Here is a 25,284-nt window from a genome sequence, read left to right on the forward strand (position 1 = left end):
AGACGTTGCTCTCTCTTACTATAATTTATTTCGAATGATGACACATGCTCTGGCTAGGGTATGTTCAACAATGCATTATAATGCGCAACATACCATTTCAGAGTGAGCAGTGCGTTCAAAAATGCAAATATGGCAGTACTGCAAATGCAACGCGTTCTTAAACGTCATTTTTGTATCAAAAATCGTGCATTATTTGCAGCAAAAATTTTCACACTGCCAATAAATACGCTAGTACAATGTCTGATGAAAAGTGGGTATTTAATTATTTATTTTAGCTTTTAATACAAAAATTGATGAAAAATACGATATTTAAACTTTATTTTATTATACTTTTCTTGGTTTTAGTGATTACTTTAGTGCATCGGAGATAAAATTACTGCTCAGAGAATTCATTCGAAAATGAGAATAAAATATATCCTCGGGAAACGATTTTATTGTTTCAAAAAAAGACTTATTTTTGGGTATTTTCCATTTTGATATTAAACTTTTGAAAAGATATGTCCTTCTTTTAAGCTTTACACGGTTTTTTTTTCTTAAATTTAATAAAAGACTATCGGTTTTTTCCTCACATACATCGTCCATGACCAAACTTAGTAACAATTCCATTTTACTGCACAGCGGGTTCATAAATGCAACAAATCTATTTGCAATTTTTCAACAAATCTATCAGTTGCATGAATTGTCACATTGACAGTGCTGCCAGCGCTGCAAGTACTGCGCATTATAATGCGTTTCTGAACATAGCCCTAATCAGGCTGATCACTCTTATGAATAAATTTATAAATATGTTAAGACTTTTTTAAAATAACGGGTTGAAATTTGACAAAAAAAACAAAAAAAAAATGACGGAAGCAAATTTTTACACTTTTTTAGAACCTTGAATAATTAAAATTTTTAGATAATAATTAAATTTTTTTAGTTAGGGTTATATTGTATATATCCCCTATAAATAATAATAATAATACATTTTTTTTTATTTAGCAGAATTTTATTTCATATAAGAACTTCCATTTGCATGTAGGTTGGTATAATTTGTATACGTGAACCCATGTTTATATAATATTTAGTAGGGTACTTCATAGTTTAGGTTACGTTTACATATTTTTAGCATAAATTCTTTTTATTAATATTATATAAGTAAGATTTTCTAACATAACTTTCGTTTTCATTAATTGATACGTTTAACTGTAATTAATAACTTACGGGAACAGAAATAAATTAAAAGCACATACATATATCTCTAGCTGATATTAATAATTTTTGATTATTTGTTTAACCAATACACTTACAACTTTAAAGGAATTGTCATTTTATTTTATTTACAAACAGTAGCTACTAAACAATTAAAAGCAAAAGCTAAAACTCTTGGATACTCCTAAAATTAAACACTATAAAGCTTCAAAATAAGTTTATAAATTGCAAAATTCAAATGTCAAAATCTCAGGCATTGTATACTTAAAATGCTAATAAATTATAATTACTACAGTCGCCTTTGACTTCAAACCATTTTTGGAATGCAAACTTATGTATGTGATAAAAATATAAATAACAAAAATGTCTATAGTTATCCCAATTGCACCCTAGTTAGTTGTAGACACTTACTAAGATTGACCATCAGTGCCAATTTAGACTCGCTGAATCTCGAAAAGTTTCACATCCGTATCATACCATATAGAGGGACCTACATTACGTAGGTATATCACACCCCAAATGTAGGTTCGAAACCAGGCGGTTGTGCCAGCATTCGCCTGATACTTTCGTATAAGTATGGGATGTGGAACTGGCAGTAAGCCCACCAGTGTGCCGTGTTGTAGAAATTTCAATATTTCCGACTCATCTGTCAAACCCTTATCAATACATATCTTCTCCACTTGTGGCACAAGCACCTGCAATAGTCGCATAATGGTTTGCAAGGGCAATTTCGAACGCCAGGATACGATCCATTCTGGTGTTGGAGTCCAATGATCAACCGACGCATTCGGCACCATACGTATACTGCCACGTGTTGCAACGGAGAGGCGAGACTGATTCTCTTTCGGTATAGAATTACCTTCGGTTGAATTGAGCGAAGTATTGCTACGACGCGATATATCGTGCCGATTTGGACTAGTTGGTGTGAGATTAATCTGCTCAAATTGAGAAATGTCTGAGGTTCCATCAATGGTGGGAGTTTGCGAGTCTTCGGTGCTAGGATGTGCGGCTTCGCGTTCCGTCATTTGGTTAATGGCAGGCGTTTCCAATAGCGATGTCTTCAATGTACCCGGCTCGGCAGGCATTGCTGGCATTGCACTTTCCTCTTGTGTTTCACTTTGTTTATCTTGCGATTCCGTTTCAGATTCACACTCCTCATCCTCAATATCAGCATCCAATTGACGACCGCTTAAAGCAGAGATATGCGCTGCATTCGAGTGGGGCACGGGTGGTATATTAAATTTACCAACTTTACGCCCACTTAAACATTTCGCGATGCCAGCCATGTCCGAGGGCAGATTTGCCATTGCGTGAAATACGTGTCGTTTGCGGATGATTGTATATACCAAGTTAGAATTGCCATCGAACTGGTACTGTATAATGTTATTGAAAATTTCAAGTAAAAAGAAAACCAAGTGATGATTATTAGGCGCCGACAGCAGAAACCAAGGTGTGCTAAAGGCCTCTAGCAAATGCAAAAGCTTTACACTGGCCACCATTGACAGTGTCTTTAGATAAGGAGATACATTCACCAGTATAGTGAGTAGACAGTCAAAGAGCGGTTGTAGACGTTGGTGACCAGTAGCTATGATCTTATGGAAAACAGTTATGAGTAGATCAGCGTGGGTGCCCGTAAAAACTGGTATATCCATGGGTACCGTAGCGGTATACGGTTTATTCAAACGCACACCAAAATTGCGCTCGCCTGAAATAGATGATTAATATTTGATTTATTATACAGATTAAATAAATTTAAATACCTGACAGTAGCAGGAGTATGAACACTCCAATATGCATGAGCCCCACTCGCGATTGATCCGCGCGCGAGTAGTTTAAATGGTATAGTATTGGTATTAGAATATCCAAAACATCAGAGCTTTTCAGCACAAAATACAGAAACTTCTTATTGAAATCGCATACTTTCCAGAATAGTATAAGCAACTCTTGATGACAATGTAGGCGTTTCGTCGAATTTGGTAAGTAATTTTGAAGAAGTGGATTGTTCAGCAAACGTGTTATACCCTTCAGAATGAAATGAAAGTCTTCGTCACGGTGCACACGTGAAAGATAATTGATAAACAAATTATCTCCGAAACCATCATCGTACGAGTTGACCGTCGGTGCAGCAGATGATGCAGCACGGCCTTGCACTTGTCGTTGCAACTCTAATTGCTGTTGTTGGTGCATAATCATATCGTGATCTAATGTTACTATTAGCATCTGCAGGCAAGCCTCTACAAGCGGTTCGGTGGTGTCTGCAAATAGCAGATGGTTGTAAGGTACGCCCAAGCCCACTGGATCATACGCACACACTGTATTCAAAAGCGAGGTGAATAGAGGCAACGCATGACGATTATCAGCCGAGGTAAAGTAAGCTATCCACCTATTAGGCTCATCTGTTAAACTGTAGATGGTTTCCGAAAAGCAAGTAAGCAAGAGCTTTAAAATTTCTGCACGCCGCTTTTCCATATTGGTATTTTTTGGTGGTGAATGCGCGAAACCAACACCCGCCTCCCAGATGTATTCACAGCTATCGATATTAGCTAATTCCTCCGCTTTGTCGGGCCCCGCACGGCGCGTTGCTGTCACCGTGAAATCAGGGCAAAATAATAAATCACAGAGTGCATTTATCAATGATTGTGCTAACGGTACAGGTTGTGGGCCTGGATGTCGTGGCGAATTTTCACGTAGAATATCAGCTGCATTAGCAGACGTGAGTGTATTGCGTGTAGGCAAACTACTCCAGAAAAACTCTCGCCATTTTTCATCTTCGAATATGTACGGCAATATTCGAATCAATAGACGCACACAATTCAACACACACTGCTGTTCCACATGTGTGCGACAACTGTTATCCACGGCCAGTGCCAACTTCTCGACAGCCTTGTAACACAACGTCGCCAAATTTGCCGGATTATCATTACGTATATTACGTATTTCTGCTGATGTGACTAAAGCGAAAACATCTTCTAGTGACGTTTGATGCCCATACCAAAACTGATCCCAAAATTGATCGTCGGTGTCATCAATTTTCTGGTTCTTCTGGGTGAGTTGTACGATGGCTTTGCGGAAGTTCAATTTTGAGTCGGAATTTCCCATATTGCGTATCCAAAAACCGCTTTTTAACTTAATTACAGCACAGAATTATTAACGTATGGCCAGGAAAATACTGGTCTGTATGTGAAATGGGCCAATTCTGTTATGAACAACTATATTTTAGCAATATTTTAACTTTTCACACGATTATTTTTTCAGATCATCGAAAAACACCAACGTAGAAAAAAGGGATTTTACTTTCATCTATCATTTTTAGGGTACTGCCAGATTGTAGATGCAAGGAAATGTGGTGAAAAATACAAAGGCTGGTGACAATTTTGTTATTGTTTGAATGAGTCTTTTTACTTTTGAGATTCGAAAAAATCAGAATTTTTTTCCCTTTTACCGAATCTAGATAATAATAGGAGTTCATACTGAACAGAGTTTGCCGGAATAAGCAAGGCTAATTTGTTTTTCATTCATCAGTTACTTCCCTCTAATTAATAATTAAAACAATGAGTAACGGATCGACACCAAAGGAATATTCGCGCAGTTGAAGCAAAAAAAGTGTACCTAAATGACCACGGTTTTAGAGAGATCTTTCAGAATTGATAATCTTTTTATTCGTATGTTCCTTAACAGAACAACAAAATCACCTCTTACTTCTCCGCGCAAAATCGATAGTTGTTATAAGAATAATTCAATGGTAACCCTTTGGTTTACAGCAAAAACTTTTAACGTTAATGTAGATCTTTTGAAATAGAATAAACCGGTAGTAGTTTTAGTTGCAATTCTGTGAAGTTCATGTGAAACCACACAGCAACGCACACATTTTTACCTCTGCTAAAATATGGCGTATCCACTTTCATCTGAGCATATTTTGTGAAAAACCGGTCTAAAGTATAGATAATTCGAAGATAAGAATTTTGATAAGTTAGGTTCATTAATATATATTGTAATAAAAAGAAGCTGCGTTTGGGCATGCATACTGTATGAAAATTCAACATAATGAACACCACTTTTCGGAAATTTAGATTTTTAAAACACCAAAAGCGACCAAAATCAAATAAAGCGTCAACTTTGTTAGTTTTGCGCCGATTACTACAGTTAAGTGTTTTTATAACTATTCGGACACTGTATACGCTGCCAACATTTCTTATTTTGGTGTTATGTAATATTCGACTTTGGGCATATGCAATTTTTGGAAGTCAGTTAATGTAAATCTCGCTAACAATTTCTATTCGTAGCTCAATGGTAGTATCGGCATTGCTGCTCGAGGTGAGTAAGTTTTTTCTATACGGTATTACCATTTCAACTAGAACACATCAATAAACAGCTGTCAACTCAATCCTATTAACGAAACGTCATCACTTATTGTCTATCGAGTAAAAATTGTCTTGGTTGCGTGGAAAAATTGTGCATTTTCAAAATAAATTTGTCTAGGCATTCATAATGATGTGGAATAAATAAAGTGTCAATTGCAGTGAAGTGTGAGGCAACGGAAATAATTTGCAATAAAGAGATTCATTTGTTCACTGGTTGCAGTGCTAGAAGAGGTGTGTGTGTGTGTGTTTGTGCTTCTGCTGCGGTTACTTCCGTAGCACAGAAGGAAAATTTAATACAGACGCAACGGAATAAAATCTATAAAAATGACATTACCTGGTAATGGAATCTTTGTTGTGCGCGAGCAAATGTCCACGCTGATGACAGCGATGCGGCGTGGCTCGCGATGGAACTCATCCGCTTACGTGGTAAGTTTGATGAAATATATATGTACAAATCATTTATCTGGAACATATGTTGTGGTTAATGTGTTGGAATTTTATTTATTTTCTTTATGCAGGACGAGGAGAAGGATAGTTTGATGAAAATGTTCGTTAATCTTAAAGAGATTTTAAGGAGCGTAGAGGATTTAAGATTAATAGAGCCTAATATATTTTTGGCGCCCTTCTTGGAGGTAATACGTACCGATGAGACGACGGGTGCGGTCACTAGTCTAGCGCTGGAGGCGATTAATGAATTTCTATCTTCAGGATTAATAGGTAAATTTGGAAAATAATGGTTTATCAAGTGCAAAATTTTACAGAGCTGGCAGTAAAATAGTAAAAAAATGAACAAATTAGTAAACAAAAACAACATTACTCGTTACCGAGGCGGTCACTTGTGCGGTAAATATGCGACCGGGTTTTATATCCGATTAGGGAATATGGTTTTAGCCAAATTTCTCCAAAATTTTTCTGAAATGTTTTATGCCGTTTTTAGAATCCCTTTTTAAATTTAATTTCGAGTGCCATCGAATAATAAATAACGAAATAAATTACCTACTAAAAAATCACGAATTTCAATTCCTTTAAATTTTGTATTATGTTCAATTATAGACAAATTATTTTTTAATTCCTATAGATCCTACCTCACCCAACCTCGCCGTCACTGTTGAAAATGTCGTCGATGCTGTCACGCATGCTCGTTTCATGGGCACCGATCAGTCATCAGACGGCGTCACCCTCTTTTGCGTGGTCGAAGTTCTGCACACACTTATGCGTTCGCCCGAGGGTTCAGTACTAAGTAACGAAGCGGTTTGTGAAGTAATGCTCAGTTGCTTTAAAATTTGCTTTGAACCGCGCCTCAATGAGCTGTTGCGTCGTTATGCCAAAAAAGCGCTCAAGGATATGGTATGGCTTCTCTTCATGCGCCTGCCTCAATTCTCCGAAGATCGTAATGCAGCAAATGTTTTACGTAAATTCCAAATGATAGCTACCGCTATGGATCAGAGCAAAACCAAACAGCGAAAAAAGCCACCGAAAGGAGGGCAAGCATCGGTGGCAAAATCAGAAATTCAGCGTAAGTTATCAGCAACAGCTGCAGTGGATCCGCAGAGCCCACATTTGCAGGTGCCACACGTAAAAGCGGCACCCTTGGCCACTACACCTGCAACGCCGGCAGGCAATATACTCGATATGCAGGGAAAAATTACGCATACGCCCACCACAGGGCAGGGAACTGTAGATGTTGAAGGTCCAGCAGAGCCTGCAATATATGTAGAACATTGTGGGGAGAATGCCGACGGCACGGAAGGTGGCGCGCAAACGCAACCGTTAATTGTTGCAGAGCAGCAATCAATCGATGGCGGCGCCATCTTAGCAACAACTGGGGTAGATAGCGAGGAAAACGTGTTACAGAGCAATAGTGGTGGAAGTAGTGAGTACATCAATTCGGTGGGTGTGCGTTTCACACAACAAAACTCGTTGGATGGCTCGGAAGGCGTCGGATCTTTGCTGCCCTATGGCCTACCATGCATACAGGAGTTGTTCCGATTTCTGATACTACTGTGCAATCCATTAGACAAACAGAATACGGACACCATGATTCATATGGGTTTGAGTTTGCTCACAGTGGCCTTCAAGGTGGGCGCAGATAACATTGGCAAATACGATACGCTGCTGGAGTTGGTTAAAGATGATTTGTGCAGAAATTTGTTTGCAGTAAGTGAATAATCGGCGGCAAATATGAAAGGATTACTAATTTTCTTTTTCCTTTTAGTTGATGAACTCAGAGCGTTTAACAATTTTTGCCGCTGATTTACAACTTTGCTTTCTGTTGTTCGAATCATTGCGCGGTCATTTGAAATTCCAATTGGAAGCCTACCTCAAGAAACTATCGGAGATTATATCAAGCGATAGTCCTAAAACACCTTATGAAATGCGTGAGCTCGCCTTGGATAATTTACTGCAGTTGTGGCGAATACCTGGTTTCGTCTCAGAACTGTACATCAATTATGACTGCGATTTATACTGCACTGACCTTCTCGAGGGACTTGTCAATTTACTCTCCAAATATACACTCTCCGCTACGAATGCGCTTTATAGCACACACATTATCTCACTGGAGACGCTGACTTCAATCATCGAGAGTATTGAACAAAATTGTGTTGCATCAAAGAATATTAGTAAGGATGATACTAATTCATATGCAGGCGTGTCCTCATCTAGTCGCCATTCACGTCACAACTCCGAATTAGAGGGCATCATAATTGATGGCAACAACGATGACAACAAATCGGTTGTGGAGAACATTTCCAAATTTATTAATAGCTCATCGCGTATGCGCCTAGGCGCTGGTGGTATACCTAACACAGGGCTAACGCGCGAGTTCCTAGCTAGTGTGAAGGAGAAGAAGCGTGTGCTGACACAGGGCACGGAGCTGTTCAATCAACGGCCGGATAAGGGCATACAATACTTGCAAGAACATGGCATATTGAGCGCGCAACTCGATCCCATGCAAGTGGCTTTGTTTTTGCGCGAAAATCCCGGACTAGATAAGAAAATGATTGGCGAGTACATATCGAAGAAGAAGAATGTCGATTCGAAGATTCTCATAAATTTCGTTGACTCATTTGATTTCTCTGGCCTGAGAGTGGATCAAGCCTTGCGTTTGTATTTGGAAACGTTTCGTTTGCCGGGCGAAGCGCCGCTAATTTTCCTTGTGCTTGAACATTTCGCCGATCACTGGCACGTGAGTAACCTCTCTGGCTGGCCGCTGTGTTGCGCCAACACATTTTGTTGGTTGATTTTCATTGAATTTCTTTGCAGAAACAAAATAACGAACCATTTGCCAATAGCGATGCAGCTTTCAGTTTGGCCTATGCCATTATAATGTTGAATATGGATCAGCATAATTTGAATGCAAAGCGTCTAAATGTGCCTATGACACAGGAGGACTTCCTGAAGAACTTGCGAGGTTTGAATGGTGGAGTCAATTTCGATGAGGAGATGCTTTCGAGCGTTTTCAATGCGGTCAAGTGAGTATTGCAGCAGTTTACTTTATTTATTAAAACTTAACTGATGCATGTGAATCACACAGAAATGAAGAAATTATTATGCCAGCTGAGCAAACAGGTTTGGTGCGAGAGAATTACTTGTGGAAGGTGCTTTTGCGGCGCGGTTGTGGCTCAGACGGCTTATTTAAATACGTGCAAGACTCTGCGTACGATTTGGAGGTCTTCAATTTACTGTGGGGCGCTTCGTTAAGTGCACTAAGCTTTATGTTCGACAAGAGCAGTGAGAATGGCTATCAGCGTATACTGTGTGGTGAGTGCGTTTATATACATATAGCTTGTTTGTTGAAAAAGTGTCACAGTAAAAAAAGAATTCATTTTTGAGATAAGTATACAGAAGTAAATTGAAAAAAAATTTAAGCCGGTTTTGTGAAATAAGACGTTATTCCATATACGGGCGTAGTCAAAAGAAAGTTTACACCACATATTGATAAGTTTTGACTATAAATTTATTTATTTCGTAATTTCAATTTATTTTTAATATAGTTCATACTACAACAAGAATCAAAGCGAAGTTTTGTACTTTGTATAAAATGAGTAAAAATTCCGCAAAATTTCATCAAAATTTCAAACTTTTTACTCAGAATTTTTAGACAAATTTCAGATATGCGGTTTTATAGATCATTTTAACAAAGTGTAAGTTTTCTTCCATAATATAAAAAAATGGGGTAGGCGTTAAATGGAGAAAATGCATGAGACCGCGGCTGGAAAAAATTCTCAAAAGCAGTGCAATTTTTGACTTCCTTGAAATTTGCCCTTTACCATACCAAAATTTAATGAAAGTCCATTCTCATGGCAGCCGGTTCTACGTTATTGGAATGACTCGAGTTTTTCCCGACCAAGGGCTGTCGCGCCAGTAATCTAACCCTGTCTAGTGTACCGTACCCCAGCTATAAAGTTGCACTCCCGAAATGTTTTCAGAAATTCTGAGCAAAAATTTTGAAATTTTGATGAAATTTTGCCGAATTCTACCAAATTTTGTACAAAGTTTGAACCTTTGCTTTATGTATATGGTTTTTGTTGTAGTATGAACTGTGTTTTTTTAAAAAAAGAATACTTGAAATTAAAAAGTAAATAATAAATAGTTAAAACTTATCAATACATGGTCCACACTTTCTTTAGGCGTTGACTGTACCTTTAAAAATTCATCACTAATCTCGTTCGTGTCGTTTGCAGGCTTCGCCAAATGCGCTGGTATAGCTGCTCACTACAATTTGCATGCCAATTTCGATGCTCTCATTCTAACACTCTGTAAATTCACCACCCTTTCCAATCTGTCCCAGCCGGAGGCACCTACCGTGTCCAACAACGAACTCACACAATCTGTTAATTTCGGTTTCAATGCAAAGGCACAGGCCGCAATGCGCACTGTCTTCGCTCTGGTGCACGATTATGGCGATTGCTTGCGTGAAGGCTGGAAGCATATCCTAGAATTATTCCTGCAATTGTTCCGCTTGAAATTGCTACCAAAATCATTGATTGAGGTTGAGGATTTCTGTGAGGAAAGCGGAAAAACGCAATTAAAACTGGAGAAACCCAGTCAGAAGCAAGAGGCAGGTCTGTTCTCTAGTCTTTATTCGTATCTCTCTTCGGAGGGCCAACGTGAGCCCACCTACGAAGAACAAGAGTTCATAAAGATGGGAAAGAAATGCATAAAAGAGTGCCAATTGGATCAGATGATACAAGAATCGAAGTTTGTGCAGCTGGAGTCACTACAAGAGTTGCTTCGGAATATTTTAACGCTAATTAAACCGCCAACAGCGCATAAATTTGAAGAAGGTGTGCTCTATACCGAAGACGTGGTTGTTTTCTGGATGGAGTTACTGGTGAAAATTGTCATACAAAATCGCGATCGCATGGTGCATTTGTGGCCGGATGTGCGTGATCGCATCTATCTGCTGCTGATAGGTGCCACCACCTACGACTATGAATACCTGCTCAATCGCAGCACTGTGGCCATACTGAAGTTGGCCATATACTTGATGCGCAACGAGGAGCTGTGTCCCATTGTGCTTCAATCACTCAAGATGCTTCTAACGCTAAAATCGCCTGTTATCTTGCGTATTTCGCGCCAAATTTCTACCGGTGTTTATGAGCTGCTGAAGACTTCAGCACAAAATATACACTCCGAACAGGATTGGCAAATAATTTTCACCATATTGGAATGCGTGGGTGCTGGCGCAGTGCCACCAGAAATTGTCGATACCTTTTTGCCACAGCTGCCGTTGGAGTTAACTGGAGGCGCGAATTCGGAGGGCACGCTGAGCAGCGAGGAGGACTCAGGTTTGCCTGATCGCGGCTACATATCGGACACAGAAATTAGTGTGAAGTCACAACAGCAAGCACAGCAGCAAAAGCAGCAACAGCAAACACATTCGAACATGAACAGTCCGTATCCGTCAAGTCCAACCGCCGAGAATTGGATTTTAGTGAACAAAGATAGCGATTTGTCAACGCAATCACGGTAACTTAATTTGAATGTCACTTTACTTTTTACGATGTACTAATGCATACACAATTTTACAGGCCACAATCGCCACCGGCCGCTGCCACTGTACCCGCACCCACATCCGCAGCGAAGCCTTCGCCTCTCATCTACAATTGCAAGCTGGACGAACACTCGCCCATTGCGCTCTTGAAGTGCTGGGACTCGCTGGCGTTTATTGTGCGTAACGTTGCCCATATCACACCCTACAATTTCGAGTCGTGTGTGCGTTGCATACGCACATTCGTGGAGTGTTGCCGCGACGGAGGCATCGCACAGCGTCGCAAGTTCGAAGCTGAGTTAGCGTCAAAGTCCACAACAGTCGCTGCTAATGTTGCTGCGCAACGCCGTAGAGCAGCTGGTAAGCGCACCGAACGCGACGGTCAACACAAAGCGAGTGCTGGTGGTGATTATTATGGGCAAGATCAACGTGGGGGCGATGCTAAGGAAGAGGATTTGCGTCAGCGCTACGAAACGCTCTCTATACAATTGATTGACCTCATGTATACGCTGTATACGCGTACGGCACAGATCTTTCGTTGGTGGGCGGAAGAGGAGTGCGCCGTGCCCCAGTGCTCAGCATTGTGGGCGCAAGGTTGGTGCCCGCTGCTGCAGGGCATAGCACGCTTGGCCATGGATCGACGGCGTGAAGTGCGCACCTATGCCATATCTTGTTTGCAGCAGCGCGCTTTGTTGGTGCACGATTTGCAGACATTGTCCGGTGCTGAGTGGGCGTCGTGTTTCCAGCAAGTACTATTTCCATTACTCAACGAATTGTTGCCTGAGTGTGCATCAGTTGCGCATTTGGACATTGTGTTGTTAGAGGAGTCTCGCATACGCACGGCCACTATTATGTCGAAGGTGTTTTTGCACCACCTAACACCGTTGATAGAATTGGGAACGGCATTCAATGAGCTTTGGGTTGATATACTGGACTATATCGAACGATTTATGAAAGTAGGTTCGGACATGCTATCGGAGCAGATGCAGGAAATACTGAAAAACATGCTGCTAGTGATGCATTCGGTGCGTGTGTTCCACAACGATGATGGCACGCTCCAACTACCGTTGTGGGAGTTGACCTGGAGGCGCATTGGCGAATTTTTGCCGAATATCAAAGAAGAGTTATTTCATGACGAAGGTAAGGTTTACTTGAGTCTATGAGTACTATTGAAAATTGAGTATTGAGGAAAGTCGAGTGATAAAAATGAGTCGATTTTAATTCAACGTATTTTTTTAATTACCAAATATAATTTCACCTCAATGAATGAAGGAATCATTGAGAGATGTTTTGCCAAATAATTGGCATGATTCTTATAGATAAGTGAAGGATGTCGTTCGGCAAGCAAATGAGCTTACATTTTAAAATTTCCACCAAACAAGGGCAACGAAAATTTAGAAAAATGGTGGTTTTCGAATAGTTCAGAAATCACGGCTCATCAGGAAGATAACAAATATTTTGATAAAAAAATTAGATTAATTTTTAAAAAGTTACCAATCAGCGATAAGAACAGAATTTAGTCACTTTACCCTTGAAAGAGATAAAACTAGCAAAAATTTGAAGTTATGTAAAATTTTGATTTGTTACTCGGCAAAATTAATTATGTGATTATTTTATGGTTAGAAACTAGATAGCGACGGTGATGACGAAAATGATGAAAAGGCGGAAATGATGAAACACGTAGCAAAAATTAGTGAAAGATATAAACAAGTTATACTCTCCGAATATTTTCAAAATTAGAAAAAAAACCGTAATTCATTAATAGCAGCGTGTTTTTATAATCTTGAAATTGAAATTCGAAAAGACGAGCTAAGAAGCACCAATAGATTTGGTAACTCCTAAAACGCTCAGACTAAAAGGCCTGACAACTAAGTAATTGCGGATTTTTTTTTTTTAATATCAACGACAATTTTTTAACGCAACTAAATAACTGTATTCTGTAATGCATTGTCTATTTTGATCAATTACCTTTTGCCATCTTTCAGCATCATAATCCCACGTTCATAAAACTTCTGATTTTTATTAGCAAAAAACTGAATCAGGTACGATTTGACATTATCATTATTATTGAAATTTTTACGATTCAAGGAGTTTTGTAAAGATCGAAACAAAAAGTAATCAGATGGTGCAAGGTCAGTACTATATGGTGGATGTGGCAAAACATCCCAACCGAGCTCCAATAATTTTTCCCGAGTGGCCAAAGATGTGTGTGGCCAAATATCCTCCAGTTTGAGAGAACGAATTTTACACGCTCTTATGACAGTGGAACTCAAAATTCACAGCCTTGCTCTAGCTAATGCGGGATACTCACAGAGAAAATGTTCAGTGCTCCTTTAAGCAAGACAGGCAAATCGGACCCTCAATGATTCCAATGGTGGTCATATGTTTACCCCATAGATTTTGTCCTTTAATAAATACCGACCATCAAACAAACGTCTTTTCTTCGAAGTTTTAGAAGACAGTCCCACAGTTTTCTGTCCGGGCTTGTCACAAAATACTTTGCAGTTGTGCAGCGTTCTAGACCGGACCATCTCTCTCTATGTAAACTGCATACATAATCGCTGATCTACTTCATGATTCCTGCAGAACTGATTCCGATTATTGGCTCCGGTCCCTGTGGGAGAACCACTGATCCACAGTTGGCCAATTCATCGGCAATTTCATTCCTTTGAACACCGCAGTATCCTGGAACCCATATAAGTACAAACTTATTCCATCTTGCAACAGAATTAAGCTTCTTCTTTTATTCTTGTACAAACTTGAAGGTGGCTTTGCCTTCTCCAGATCCTTTAGAGCCGCCTGACTACTACTAAAGACTCCAATCTGTTTTCCGCTCCATCTCCTCTCAATTATCCATTCTGCTACTTTCAGAAAGGCAAACATTTCTGTTTGGAACAGTTGCCATTCCTCTCATAGCGTAATGATACTTTTATATTCTTACTTTAGATGTAGTGATTAGAGTTTTAAGGGTAGTAAAGTACATACATTTCTTCGTTTTAAGATTTCATGCGTTTTGTTTATTCCTTCCTTTTCGGGCCAGTGACCCGTTCAAAAAACTTAAAACACTCAAAAAACGGGAACATGCCTTGAAGATTTCATGTTTCGGGTGTACCCTTATGGTACAATTTTTTGGGTTTATCATTTCCTTCGAAGTTTTTGCTCCAGAATTTTTGCTAATAGATGTTTTTTTCATGTATTAAAGGCGGAACAAAATTTTTTTTGGATTGGAATTTGTATTGAACTGAAATTTTGTGTGCTGATTTTTTTCAAAATCTATTTTGAGTTTATATCCCAATTGGGCTTAAAATCTGTATGGTTTTGATATTTTGTTTGCTCAAAAAATATTTTGAGGTTATGTTAAATTCCAATCTAATTGTGCCTATTTATTACCAGACTTTGCTAATATATATATTCAACTTTCATTTTGATGACCTTAAAATTTTGCCAATTTATTAAAAACAAAATATTATTTGTTTTACCGTTTTTTGAAAAATTACTCAAAAATCAAATTGTTCAACACCCGTGATTTGCAATATTACGTTCCCTTAGCTTTTTGAATTTCGAATACCTATGTCTAAATTTTTTTATTAATTTTTTGATTTTTTTTATTTCATTTAATTTAATTTATTTTATATTATTTTATTTACATTTTGTTTTAATTTTTTTTTAATATTTTTTTAATATTTTTTAAATATAAACATTTTTTTTAATTTTTTTTAATTTTTAAAAAAATTTTGTTTTTAATTTTTTTAAATTTTTTTTTTTTTTATTTCTTTTTTTTTCCTACATTAGCTACTCTTTATTTGTTAAATTATTATAGCTGTTTTTAAGACTTCTCAAGCACTCATATACTCTCCTCTGCCAATTTAATATTTTCCAGATAATCGCGCTCAAGTAATGTCTGTGACCAATGCCACATCGCCTCCACCACCACCACCAGCAGTGCCAGCTGAAAGTCCAAACTCACCAACAGAAGCGCAAACATACATGCATCCATTGCTGTTGCCACCCGCGCCGCTGGTACTGCCAGCCGATGCACAGTCGTCGAATACGTTGAATGGTGCCGTGGAAGTGACTTACGCGCAACGCCCCAACTCTGCTGAGCTGGTGAGTATGGAAAAAAAATATGTAGTGTTTTTATTAATTGCTTAAACTTAACCAAAAATATCTATCAACTTACAGTTATCAAGTGCGCAGCGTTACAATTTAGGGGCATCATCTCCGCGACACTCATTGGCCGCTTCGCCCATCACCACCAATCCGCTGCTGCTCTTGGGTGATGCACCAATGTTAGTGCGTCCTGTGCCTACTATTGTAGCGAAACCCATACCGGACGTTTCCACAGCCGCTGGTGTGATGCCTATAGTGTCGGTTGCTACAACATCTGCTCCTCCGCCAGTTGTGGCTGCTATCAGTTCGCCAGCCAGTTTACCCGATTTAGTTCATGACACACCTCAGTTGGCCGAAAATACGTTAGTAGCCGGCCAAAAAACTGATAATCAGACAAAGAGCGCGTTGCCAACACAAACACAGTGGAACCCACAACCCATGGCCGTCAAAAATAGTGTGCAAAATAACATTTACAACAGTAACTCATTCTCTATTGAGCTGCCGGAAACGCCACCTACCGTAGCTGGCGCAAATGCCGAGTTAACACAAGGGCAACATCATGAGCAGCAACAATATCCAGATTACACCATTGCTCAGGAAGCTGCTGCACAAAAGCAGTACTCGCAGCTATTACTTCAGCAGCAACAACAACAACACCACCAACAACAGCAGCAACAACACACTTTATGCAATCAACATTTGCTTGAAGGACACAACTCCGCCACCACACAAACAGTCGATGTGCAGGAGAAAACACAACAACAACAACAGCAACAGGCTGTAGACCCAAAGGCGGCCAATAATGTGCCAATAACCACCCCACACCATTTCTACGCCAGTGGTCAGTACCTTGCTATGCAAACTGCGAAACAACAACAACAACCGAATCCTGCCGTTATACAGAACTTTTCGTCGTCACCCTCAATGCAATATCCCACACTACAACAACAAAGTGGTGAAACGGATATATATCAGGAATACATTACTAATCCTTACAATTTGGCGACACCCGCTGGACATTCGGAGATGGCGCATCCACCAACGATGACGAATGTTTTCGCCTCTCCAGCGAGTTACTTCAATGCTAGCGTAGATCCCAGCTCAATACCGCCCGGCTCGGAAATGCTATATGGCCAGCCATAGGGCATGTAGCAAAGGCAATTTTGCGAGCCGAGGCTGTAGTTAATTAAAATTAAATAACGAATTACATATACATACAAATATATCTAAGTATAAAAACGTACACAAAAATGTAGTGTGCAAAATGAGCGCCAGATGTATGGGAATGTGCACGTGTGAGTTGAATTTTGTTTCAACCCATATTCAACACATTTTACTTTAAAAAATTTATAATTTTGGAAACGGTTGCAAGTTTTATTATTTCTTCCTATCGTTCAAGAGTATTTTCTAAAAACTTCCTTAAGAAAAGAAGAAACAATGGGTATGGTAGTAGATGAGAAAAGCATAACGAATAAAGGAGAAATAAGAAGTAAACATTTTAAAAGCACGGGGAACGCAAGGGAGGCACTTGCGCATGCAACAATATGTTTTATCAAATTTTTACACACCTATAAATATATATTACACCTAAACTGCAATGAATTTTTTGTTTTTACATTCCGTAATCGTTGGTTTTAAAACAACATTTTTTCTACGAAATATTGCAAGTTTTTATTTTAGTTAAATGTTTAGTGAAAATGGAAACAGCAAGCTTTCTTTGTCCATTATAAAAAAAAATAATAATTAAAGCGAGGAAAACATATGTGCGTATGTCTGCAGGATACTACCGATAATTTATTATTATTATTGTGTCTGTGTGTAAACTTACTGTAAATACATTCATTATATAAATAAATACAAGTATAAAAACAAAAAACGATTACAGTTTACTGTACGCTGATTTAATAGTTTTGCAACTTTGTTGCTCTAAATTCGCAACTGTGTCGAATTAGGCCTAAAATAACATAAAAAAGAACAAAATCGGATGAGAAATCGAGTGCTTAATGAACACAAGGATTTGGTTGAATGAAACTAACCTCAATATTGCAAAACAGATGATTGGAATGCGCCCTATATAGGCGAGGCAGTTCAACGACTACTTATTACTAATACCGCAGCTCAACATGCTTTGGGAACGTGGCAAAGAAAGTGTCAAAGCGTCAAAAGAGCGAGTACACCACTTATTGACAAGTTTGTTTATTTTCTCTTAAATTATTTTTTTATTTTTTATATTATTTACACCTTATTTTTTAAAGGATGCGGTACGGTATTTGAGAAAATGCATACATATATGTATATGGCCATAACTGCCCGAAATCATTATATTTCTTTTTTCTCTTTTTCAAATAAGACATGCAGGACTACAACTTAACTCAAGAAATGAACGGGCATGCAGTTTCGTCGCTATATATGCAAATCACACACGATTTAGAAACCTCTAATTTTCTTAAGTGCGCCCATTCATTCATTAATCCGTGAATTTGAAGTATCAGGCGGCGATGCAAAACCTGTTGCAAAACGCAAAAAACACGAGGAACATTCTTACACTGTCAAATCTGCAGAATTTATTCAACAAGTGCAAGCGATCGTTCATGAGGACACTTCAAAATGAATGAGAGCTCTTGCGAGGGAGCTTAATTTTTCTGAGGGTCTTATCCGTCGGGTTGTCCATGAAGATCCTCGGTATAAATCCTACGTTATGCACAGAAGGCAGTTTATGTCGGAGCAAACACAAGAACAGCGAGTTATACGATCAAAACGCCTTATTAAAAAAAATTAAACAACCTAAAGCACCTGAGAACATCGAACTTATGACCGCCTCATTCCTCAGAGCTTAATCCTCTGGATTACTACGTATGGGACGTAGTTGAGCATGAAACTTATAAGCATGCTCATAACACCATTTCTTCTCTGAAGGCTGCAATAAATACCGTTATGTTCAATATGAATAAAGAGCATTTGATTCGGGCATGCAATCGTTTCCCAACCCGAATCAAGGAGGTTATTTGCAGCTAATGAAAATTTTATTGAATTATTTCATAGATACATAAAATAGATAAGTTAATGTTATGTAAAAAATTCGCGAAGTTTCAATAATAGCCATATAAAAAAATATCACGCACTCGTGTAGAAAATGCGCAACAGCTCAACGAAAAAAACCCACGCGAGTTTTGAGCCATTTGAAACTTGAACTTTGTTGTACAAAAATTTAATGGGCTATAAATGTGTGTAGTCAAAAATCTTAGAAAAGTTCTGATAAAATTTTGTTCGACATTTTAATGTAAATTGATCGAAATTTTATTAATTTAGTACTAAATTTGAATTTGCGCTACAATTATGAAAATATTACTAAAGCGATAAAATATAGAAAATAGCTGTTTTCTGTGAGTAAAAACTGCGTACATTTACAAATTGATTAATAAGTAATAAAAACCTTTATTTATTTTTTTGATACAAATAAAATAAATAAAAAGCATTAATAAATGTTACTCAGCACTTACAATATTTTCAAAAAACTAATATAAATGACAATTGGCATATCATTTCTTAAAGCTATAAATTCTTCAGCCTTATATGTGTTAGAATATCTGACGATAGTTACTTGAAGTCTACTATGAAAATAACAACGAAAGTTTTTTTGTGTGTTTTTCATTAAAATGAATCCTCTGGAAGAGTATTGGACAATCTTTCCCTCAGGTGCACTTTTAAAATTAACGACAACATAAATTCAATACTAAGTTTAGAAGAAAATGTTTAATTTAGAAAATAGGAATAGAAATCATGACAACGTTTCATTCCTCATTGCATGACCACCCGTATAAAAGTTTATTAATTTTTGTGGGATTTGGGCTCGTCAATTTTGTTTCTGATAATGTTTTCATATTTTCTCATTAAATGTACTGTGACTCTGTACTTAACTTTGAATTTACTTTAATGCAAGTTTATTTTAGTGATTGCATTTGTGTGATTGCATTTATTTATTTTATTTCAGTTCAACTTATTTTAATTGAATTATTTTCTTTATTTTATTTTAATTTAAGTTAATTTATTGTATTTATTTAATATAATTTAATTTTAATTTTATTTGTTTTCATTCAATTTATTTTATTTCGTTGTTTTCTTTATTTTATTTATTTTAACTTAAGTTAATTTATTAATTTAATTTAATTTAATTTAATTTTAATTTTAATTTATTTTCATTCATTTTATTTTATTTCGATAGAGTTTAATTTACTTTCATTGATTTGAATTTGGTTTATTATATTTTATTTTAAGTTATTTTTTTCGCCCCTCGGCAGTATATTTCTGCTCTTCATAAAAATATCTGCCGTTCGGAGTCGGCTTGAAACTGTAGGTCTTTCCATTTGTGGAACAACATCAAGACGCACGCCACAAATAGGAGGAGAAGCTCGGCCAAACACCCAAAAAGGTGTACGCGCCAGTTATATATATATATATTTTTTCTTTATTTAACTTTATTTTAATTCAATTTACTTCACTTAATTTTATTTATTTCAGTTTATTTCAATTCATATATTGTATTGTAATATTCATTGGACTTATTTTATTTTAATTTAAATAATTTTATTTTAAATTAATTTGTTTTACTTTACTTTTTTATTTCACCGTATTTAAATTTATATAATTTTAATTGTATTTATAATTTTTTAATTATATTCCATCTTAATTTATTTTATTTTACTTAATTTTAATTTAGTTTATTTTATTTTGTTTTAAGTTAATTTTTTTACTTTCCTTAATTTAATTTAATTTTAATTCAATTTACTTAACTTTAATGTATTTATTTCAATAATTTTTTATTTTATTTTACGCTAATTTTTAATAGTTACTTTGTTTTTATTTTATTTTATTTAACTTCATTTTAATTTATCTTATTATATTATTGACTTAATATTATTTCTTTTAATTTAATTTATTTTATTTTATTTCACTTCATTTAAATTTTTATGATTTTAATTTAATTATTTTATTTTATTTTTTACTATAATTTTTTGGTTTTATTTTTTTTTTAAGTTAATTTATTTGACAGAATTTTATTTAATTTTAATTTAATTTACTGTCATTCATTCTATTTTATTTTAAACTATTTTTTTTTTACTTTATTTAATTTTATTTCAATTCAATTTGCTTTACTTCATTTTATTTATTTCTCTTTATTCCAATTTTTTATTTTACTTCCTTTCATTTATTTTAATTTAATTTATTTTATTTTAAATTAATTTGTTTTACTTTACTTTTTTATTTCACCGTATTTAAATTTATATAATTTTAATTGTATTTATAATTTTTTAATTATATTCCATCTTAATTTATTTTATTTTACTTAATTTTAATTTAGTTTATTTTATTTTGTTTTAAGTTAATTTTTTTACTTTCCTTAATTTAATTTAATTTTAATTCAATTTACTTAACTTTAATGTATTTATTTCAATTATTTTTTATTTTATTTTACGCTAATTTTTAATAGTTACTTTGTTTTTATTTTATTTTATTTAACTTCATTTTAATTTATCTTATTATATTATTGACTTAATATTATTTCTTTTAATTTAATTTATTTTATTTTATTTTATTTCACTTCATTTAAATTTTTATGATTTTAATTTAATTATTTTATTTTATTTTTTACTATAATTTTTTGGTTTTATTTTTTTTTTAAGTTAATTTATTTGACAGAATTTTATTTAATTTTAATTTAATTTACTGTCATTTTCTATTTTATTTTAAACTATTTTTTTTTACTTTATTTAATTTTTTTTCAATTCAATTTGCTTTACTTCATTTTATTTATTTCTCTTTATTCCAATTTTTTATTTTACTTCCTTTCATTTATTTTAATTTAATTTATTTTAATTTAAAATGTTTTTTATTTTAATTTGTCTTATTTCATTTTATTTTACTTTATTTTAAATTATTTTTTTTTATTCTAATTTATCCTTTTCATTTTATTTTACTTTATTTTAATTTAATAACATTTTTAAATTTTAATTTCACGCAGGTAGTTCATAAAAAGTCATCACAGTTTTAGCCTCTAAAATCTGCCCTCCGTATTTAAATAAATTTGTTTGCCCTATTTCAATATCGGTTTATCTTTTTTTGTCGCATGCGATTTTCCTATCAAATACCAATACATACCATGCACGTACATATATGCTGATTGGTGGGTGATTGCAAGTATGACATATTTGTACCCATATGTATGTAAGTGTGTGTGTATAAAATAAAATTCTCCCTTGCGGTGACATCTTGATTTAACAGCTTGAAAGACAGTTCGTTTTTAATTTCAGCTTCAATTTGACAAGGCAATTTTGAGAGAGTGACACTCCTGTGAAAGAGAGCGAACAGTTATTAAGTTTTCGCAAAATAAATGTGGCATTAAATATATAAGTATTTACTGGTATTGATTTTAGTAAATACTCTTCGAATTTAAATGCGTTGCAGAGCAAATGAGTTTTAATTGATAACTGGAGTGGATAAATTTGATTGGTGATGGCGTATGAAGCCAGTGAATCGCGAGTCATTTATCTGCAGCGCTCATCCTTGATGGTGCATTTTAGCATACCAAATTCAGTATTCAGAAAGTTGTGATCAACAAGCCGCTGCTTCAAGAAGCCTCTTTAGCAGCAATGATTTTTTCGGTATTTTAATTTGTCTCAAGACTATCTCTTTTGCTCGCTCTAAATACGAAAATGTCGCTTAATCATACGGCTTAATCTTTGGCTAATCACAAATGAGCTTTATTGCGAAGCACGATTTCACAGGTACTAAACTCTGAAAGTTTCACGCGCAGAATTTCACGATTTCCAAATGTTGTACAACTCCATTTCTCTGCGTACAAGTAATTTTTATTTATATGTGAGAGTAATAATTATAAATAACCAATACACTAAAATTTAAAAAGAGCGCTGGCTTCCAAGGCCTTTGGCTCATACAAGTAATTAATTGCCAGCATTCACTGAGCAGTCATGTGCCTACTTGGATAGCTGATTTGCTGGATGACGCCTTGCAAAAAACAAAAACAAAACTTTAAAGTAAAGCCAATTCTCAAAAAAATAGTACGAGTATGCTGTCATTAAATACCAGTCTTCGTTCACCAAGTTACAAGCGCTCTTGCTCTTCTTCAACTTTGCTGGGTCATCGAATACATGAAAAATGCGACAAGTCCCAAAAGTGCATATGTAGTTCGTTAATTATTCGAAACTATCGACCACTTTGTGTGTGTATTCCCTTTGGTTTGGTAGCGTAGTGTCTTAAAATGCCAAAAGTAGCTTCTGCTTTTCCTCGGAGACGTACAAGCAAGCATTTCAAAACCATTTTCAACGTTCAAGCGAAGCGTACTGGACTTCGGTACAAATTTCTACCTAATAAAATGAATTTGTATTTCAATTTTCAACTACGGCTCCTCTTGCTCAATTGGATCTGCTTACATTCATCGTTGTTTGTGCGTTCATGGGAAGTGGAGTTTAATCGACATTTCCTCTGCACATTGGGCAAGATCATACGTGTGCAAGAGATGATTTGGTTCGTAAGCGACCAAATGAATACAACGAATAGCGCAGGATACCAGGATCTGATTATATCGATGTACAAGTGCCTTGGACTCACACAGTCAATTTTGAGCAATCGCACCGATATCCGTTTCGTACAATCCGAAAATAAGAAACACGCACTGAGTGTTGTCTTTACTACCACACCGGAAGATCCCATCTTGCATGTGCACGACCTTGCTTTGCGTGGACGCCATTATTACATCAGTTTGTTAATCGCGGTGAATATAGTGCACGATTTCAAAGTGGTAGAGCAATTCTTATTGGGCTTGAAGAAACGTAATTTCCAATCGTCCCTGTTATATTTCTATACTTCAAACCGAACAAATGAACTTTTCGGGAATAGTATGTATCTGGAGGTGAAACCTGAAAATCGCTCGAACTACTTGGAAGAAATAGGCCAATTATTGAACAAGAGTTTAGCTGGTGGTGCTGACATGCTGGGTTACAAAATGTATACGCCGCTACGACAAGATTTGCCACATGTCTTCGGTTATGTGAATGCAAGCGGCCAAATCAACTGGCGCGGTGCATCCTATAATTTATTGGAGGTATTCACGAAGTACTGCAATAGTTCCTTGATTGAGTACGAAATGCCGAAGGACCGGTTGGGTGGCGACGTTATCGATATGAAGGCGGCGCTTGAATTGATACGTAGGAGCAAGGTGACTGTAATGGCACACGCTTACGCGTTATTCCAGGAGGACGATGAGCTTAGTAAGAGTTATCCGCTCAAGGTGGTGCGCTGGTGTCTCATGGTTCCCGTTTGGAATAGCGCTACAACAATGCTTTATCCCGTGGAACCATTCGACAATTGGACTTGGTTTGGTATTGTTGGTGTTTTTGGCGCACTCGTGGTCACAAAGTGTCTGTGGTGCTGTTGGCAGGGTACACATGAGTTGGCGGCACGCTTAGGTGAAAGCGTTTTGAATAGCTTCTGCTTGAGTATTGGCATTGGCACGCCCAACGTTTTTAGTGCGCCCTCTGTAGTGGATTTCTTCATTTTCGTTTGCATTTTCTTCTATGGCTTCTTTCTCACATCCAGCTACACCTCTCTACTGGGCAGCATTTTTACAGTCACTTTATTTAGCGCACAAATCAACACAATGGATGATCTCATCAGCGCGAACATATCGGTGATGATTATCGATTATGAGTTGGAGTTTTTGCGTTCAAGTGGCGATGAATTAGCGGAGAACTTCTCGCGTTTAATTCTACCAGTAGATTCGGCAACTTTTAATTTGCATCAAGTGCAGCTAAATTCAAGCTTTGCTTACTTTGTGACCGAGGAAAAGTGGCACTTTCTGGAATTGCAGCAAAAGTACCTCAAGCAAGGCATTTTCAAATTCAGCGATATTTGTTTCGGTTCCTATCACTTAACCTACCCACTGCAGACGGATTCTTTGCTCTATCGAAATCTCGAGTATTTCATATACCGCACACATTCTTCGGGTATGTTGGACCACTACGAGAGTACAGCTTTCGATTATGCGGTCAAAGCCGGACTCGTGAAACGCTTGGCGGCCAATTCGGAGTTCACATCGGCTGGCATGCAACATTTGGTTGTTGTCTTTTTCATGCTGTTGATTATGCTTGGTGTAAGTTTAATTGTTTTTGTAATAGAACTACAATGCGCTCGTTTCAAAAATGAATGAATGAATTCAATAGCATTAATTACGTAGAGCTGCGCTGCAAGATGAAATACGCGTCAAATAGTGTGAGAGTCTAATGTGTTAGGTGTGGTGAAAGGAAAAAAGGTGTTTGGTCCAAATTTGTGAAGATTGTAACTACTAATAGCACTTTAATCTTAGTGAATAAATGTAACATTTAAATAAAAATCTCACACCCGAAAACATGACTTTTGTTTTAATACTTAATCCTAACCTTAGCTTCTTCCTTTTAACTCAGATACAAGCAGAGTGCGCAAACTCGACCTGCGGTGCTTGACATTCAATAACTCTTTTCAAAGCATCATTCAATTGTGAAAATTTTTGGTGCTTATCGCAGAAAATTTGAGAGAAATGCGGCACCCAGACAAGACAATCTGTAATTTGGTGAA

General features: G+C 36.4%; 3 protein-coding genes across 3 annotated transcripts; 2 read left to right on the top strand and 1 right to left on the bottom strand.

Annotated features, from left to right (window-relative positions):
- Positions 1-965: 965 nt before the first annotated feature.
- Positions 966-4,501, bottom strand: LOC128868734 (protein HID1). Its single transcript, XM_054111173.1, has 2 exons — positions 2,952-4,501; positions 966-2,896 (listed from the first exon to the last, which is right to left on the bottom strand). Exons 1-2 carry the CDS (start codon positions 4,288-4,290, stop codon positions 1,626-1,628), a joined length of 2,610 nt encoding a protein of 869 aa, XP_053967148.1. The 5' UTR covers positions 4,291-4,501; the 3' UTR covers positions 966-1,625.
- A 1,051-nt stretch (positions 4,502-5,552) lies between these two features.
- LOC128868877 (Golgi-specific brefeldin A-resistance guanine nucleotide exchange factor 1) lies at positions 5,553-17,023 on the top strand. Its single transcript, XM_054111436.1, has 10 exons — positions 5,553-5,978; positions 6,071-6,269; positions 6,631-7,709; positions 7,768-8,739; positions 8,817-9,025; positions 9,088-9,314; positions 10,238-11,525; positions 11,588-12,687; positions 15,428-15,654; positions 15,730-17,023. The coding sequence occupies exons 1-10, from the start codon at positions 5,877-5,879 to the stop codon at positions 16,798-16,800; spliced, it is 6,474 nt and encodes a 2,157-aa protein (XP_053967411.1). The 5' UTR covers positions 5,553-5,876; the 3' UTR covers positions 16,801-17,023.
- A 5,319-nt stretch (positions 17,024-22,342) lies between these two features.
- Positions 22,343-25,017, top strand: LOC128867537 (uncharacterized). Its single transcript, XM_054108838.1, has one exon. It carries the CDS (start codon positions 22,934-22,936, stop codon positions 24,878-24,880), a length of 1,947 nt encoding a protein of 648 aa, XP_053964813.1. The 5' UTR covers positions 22,343-22,933; the 3' UTR covers positions 24,881-25,017.
- Positions 25,018-25,284: the final 267 nt, after the last annotated feature.

Source organism: Anastrepha ludens, chromosome 6, assembly GCF_028408465.1.
Source record: "Anastrepha ludens isolate Willacy chromosome 6, idAnaLude1.1, whole genome shotgun sequence".
Classification (NCBI taxonomy): Eukaryota; Metazoa; Arthropoda; class Insecta; order Diptera; family Tephritidae; genus Anastrepha; species Anastrepha ludens.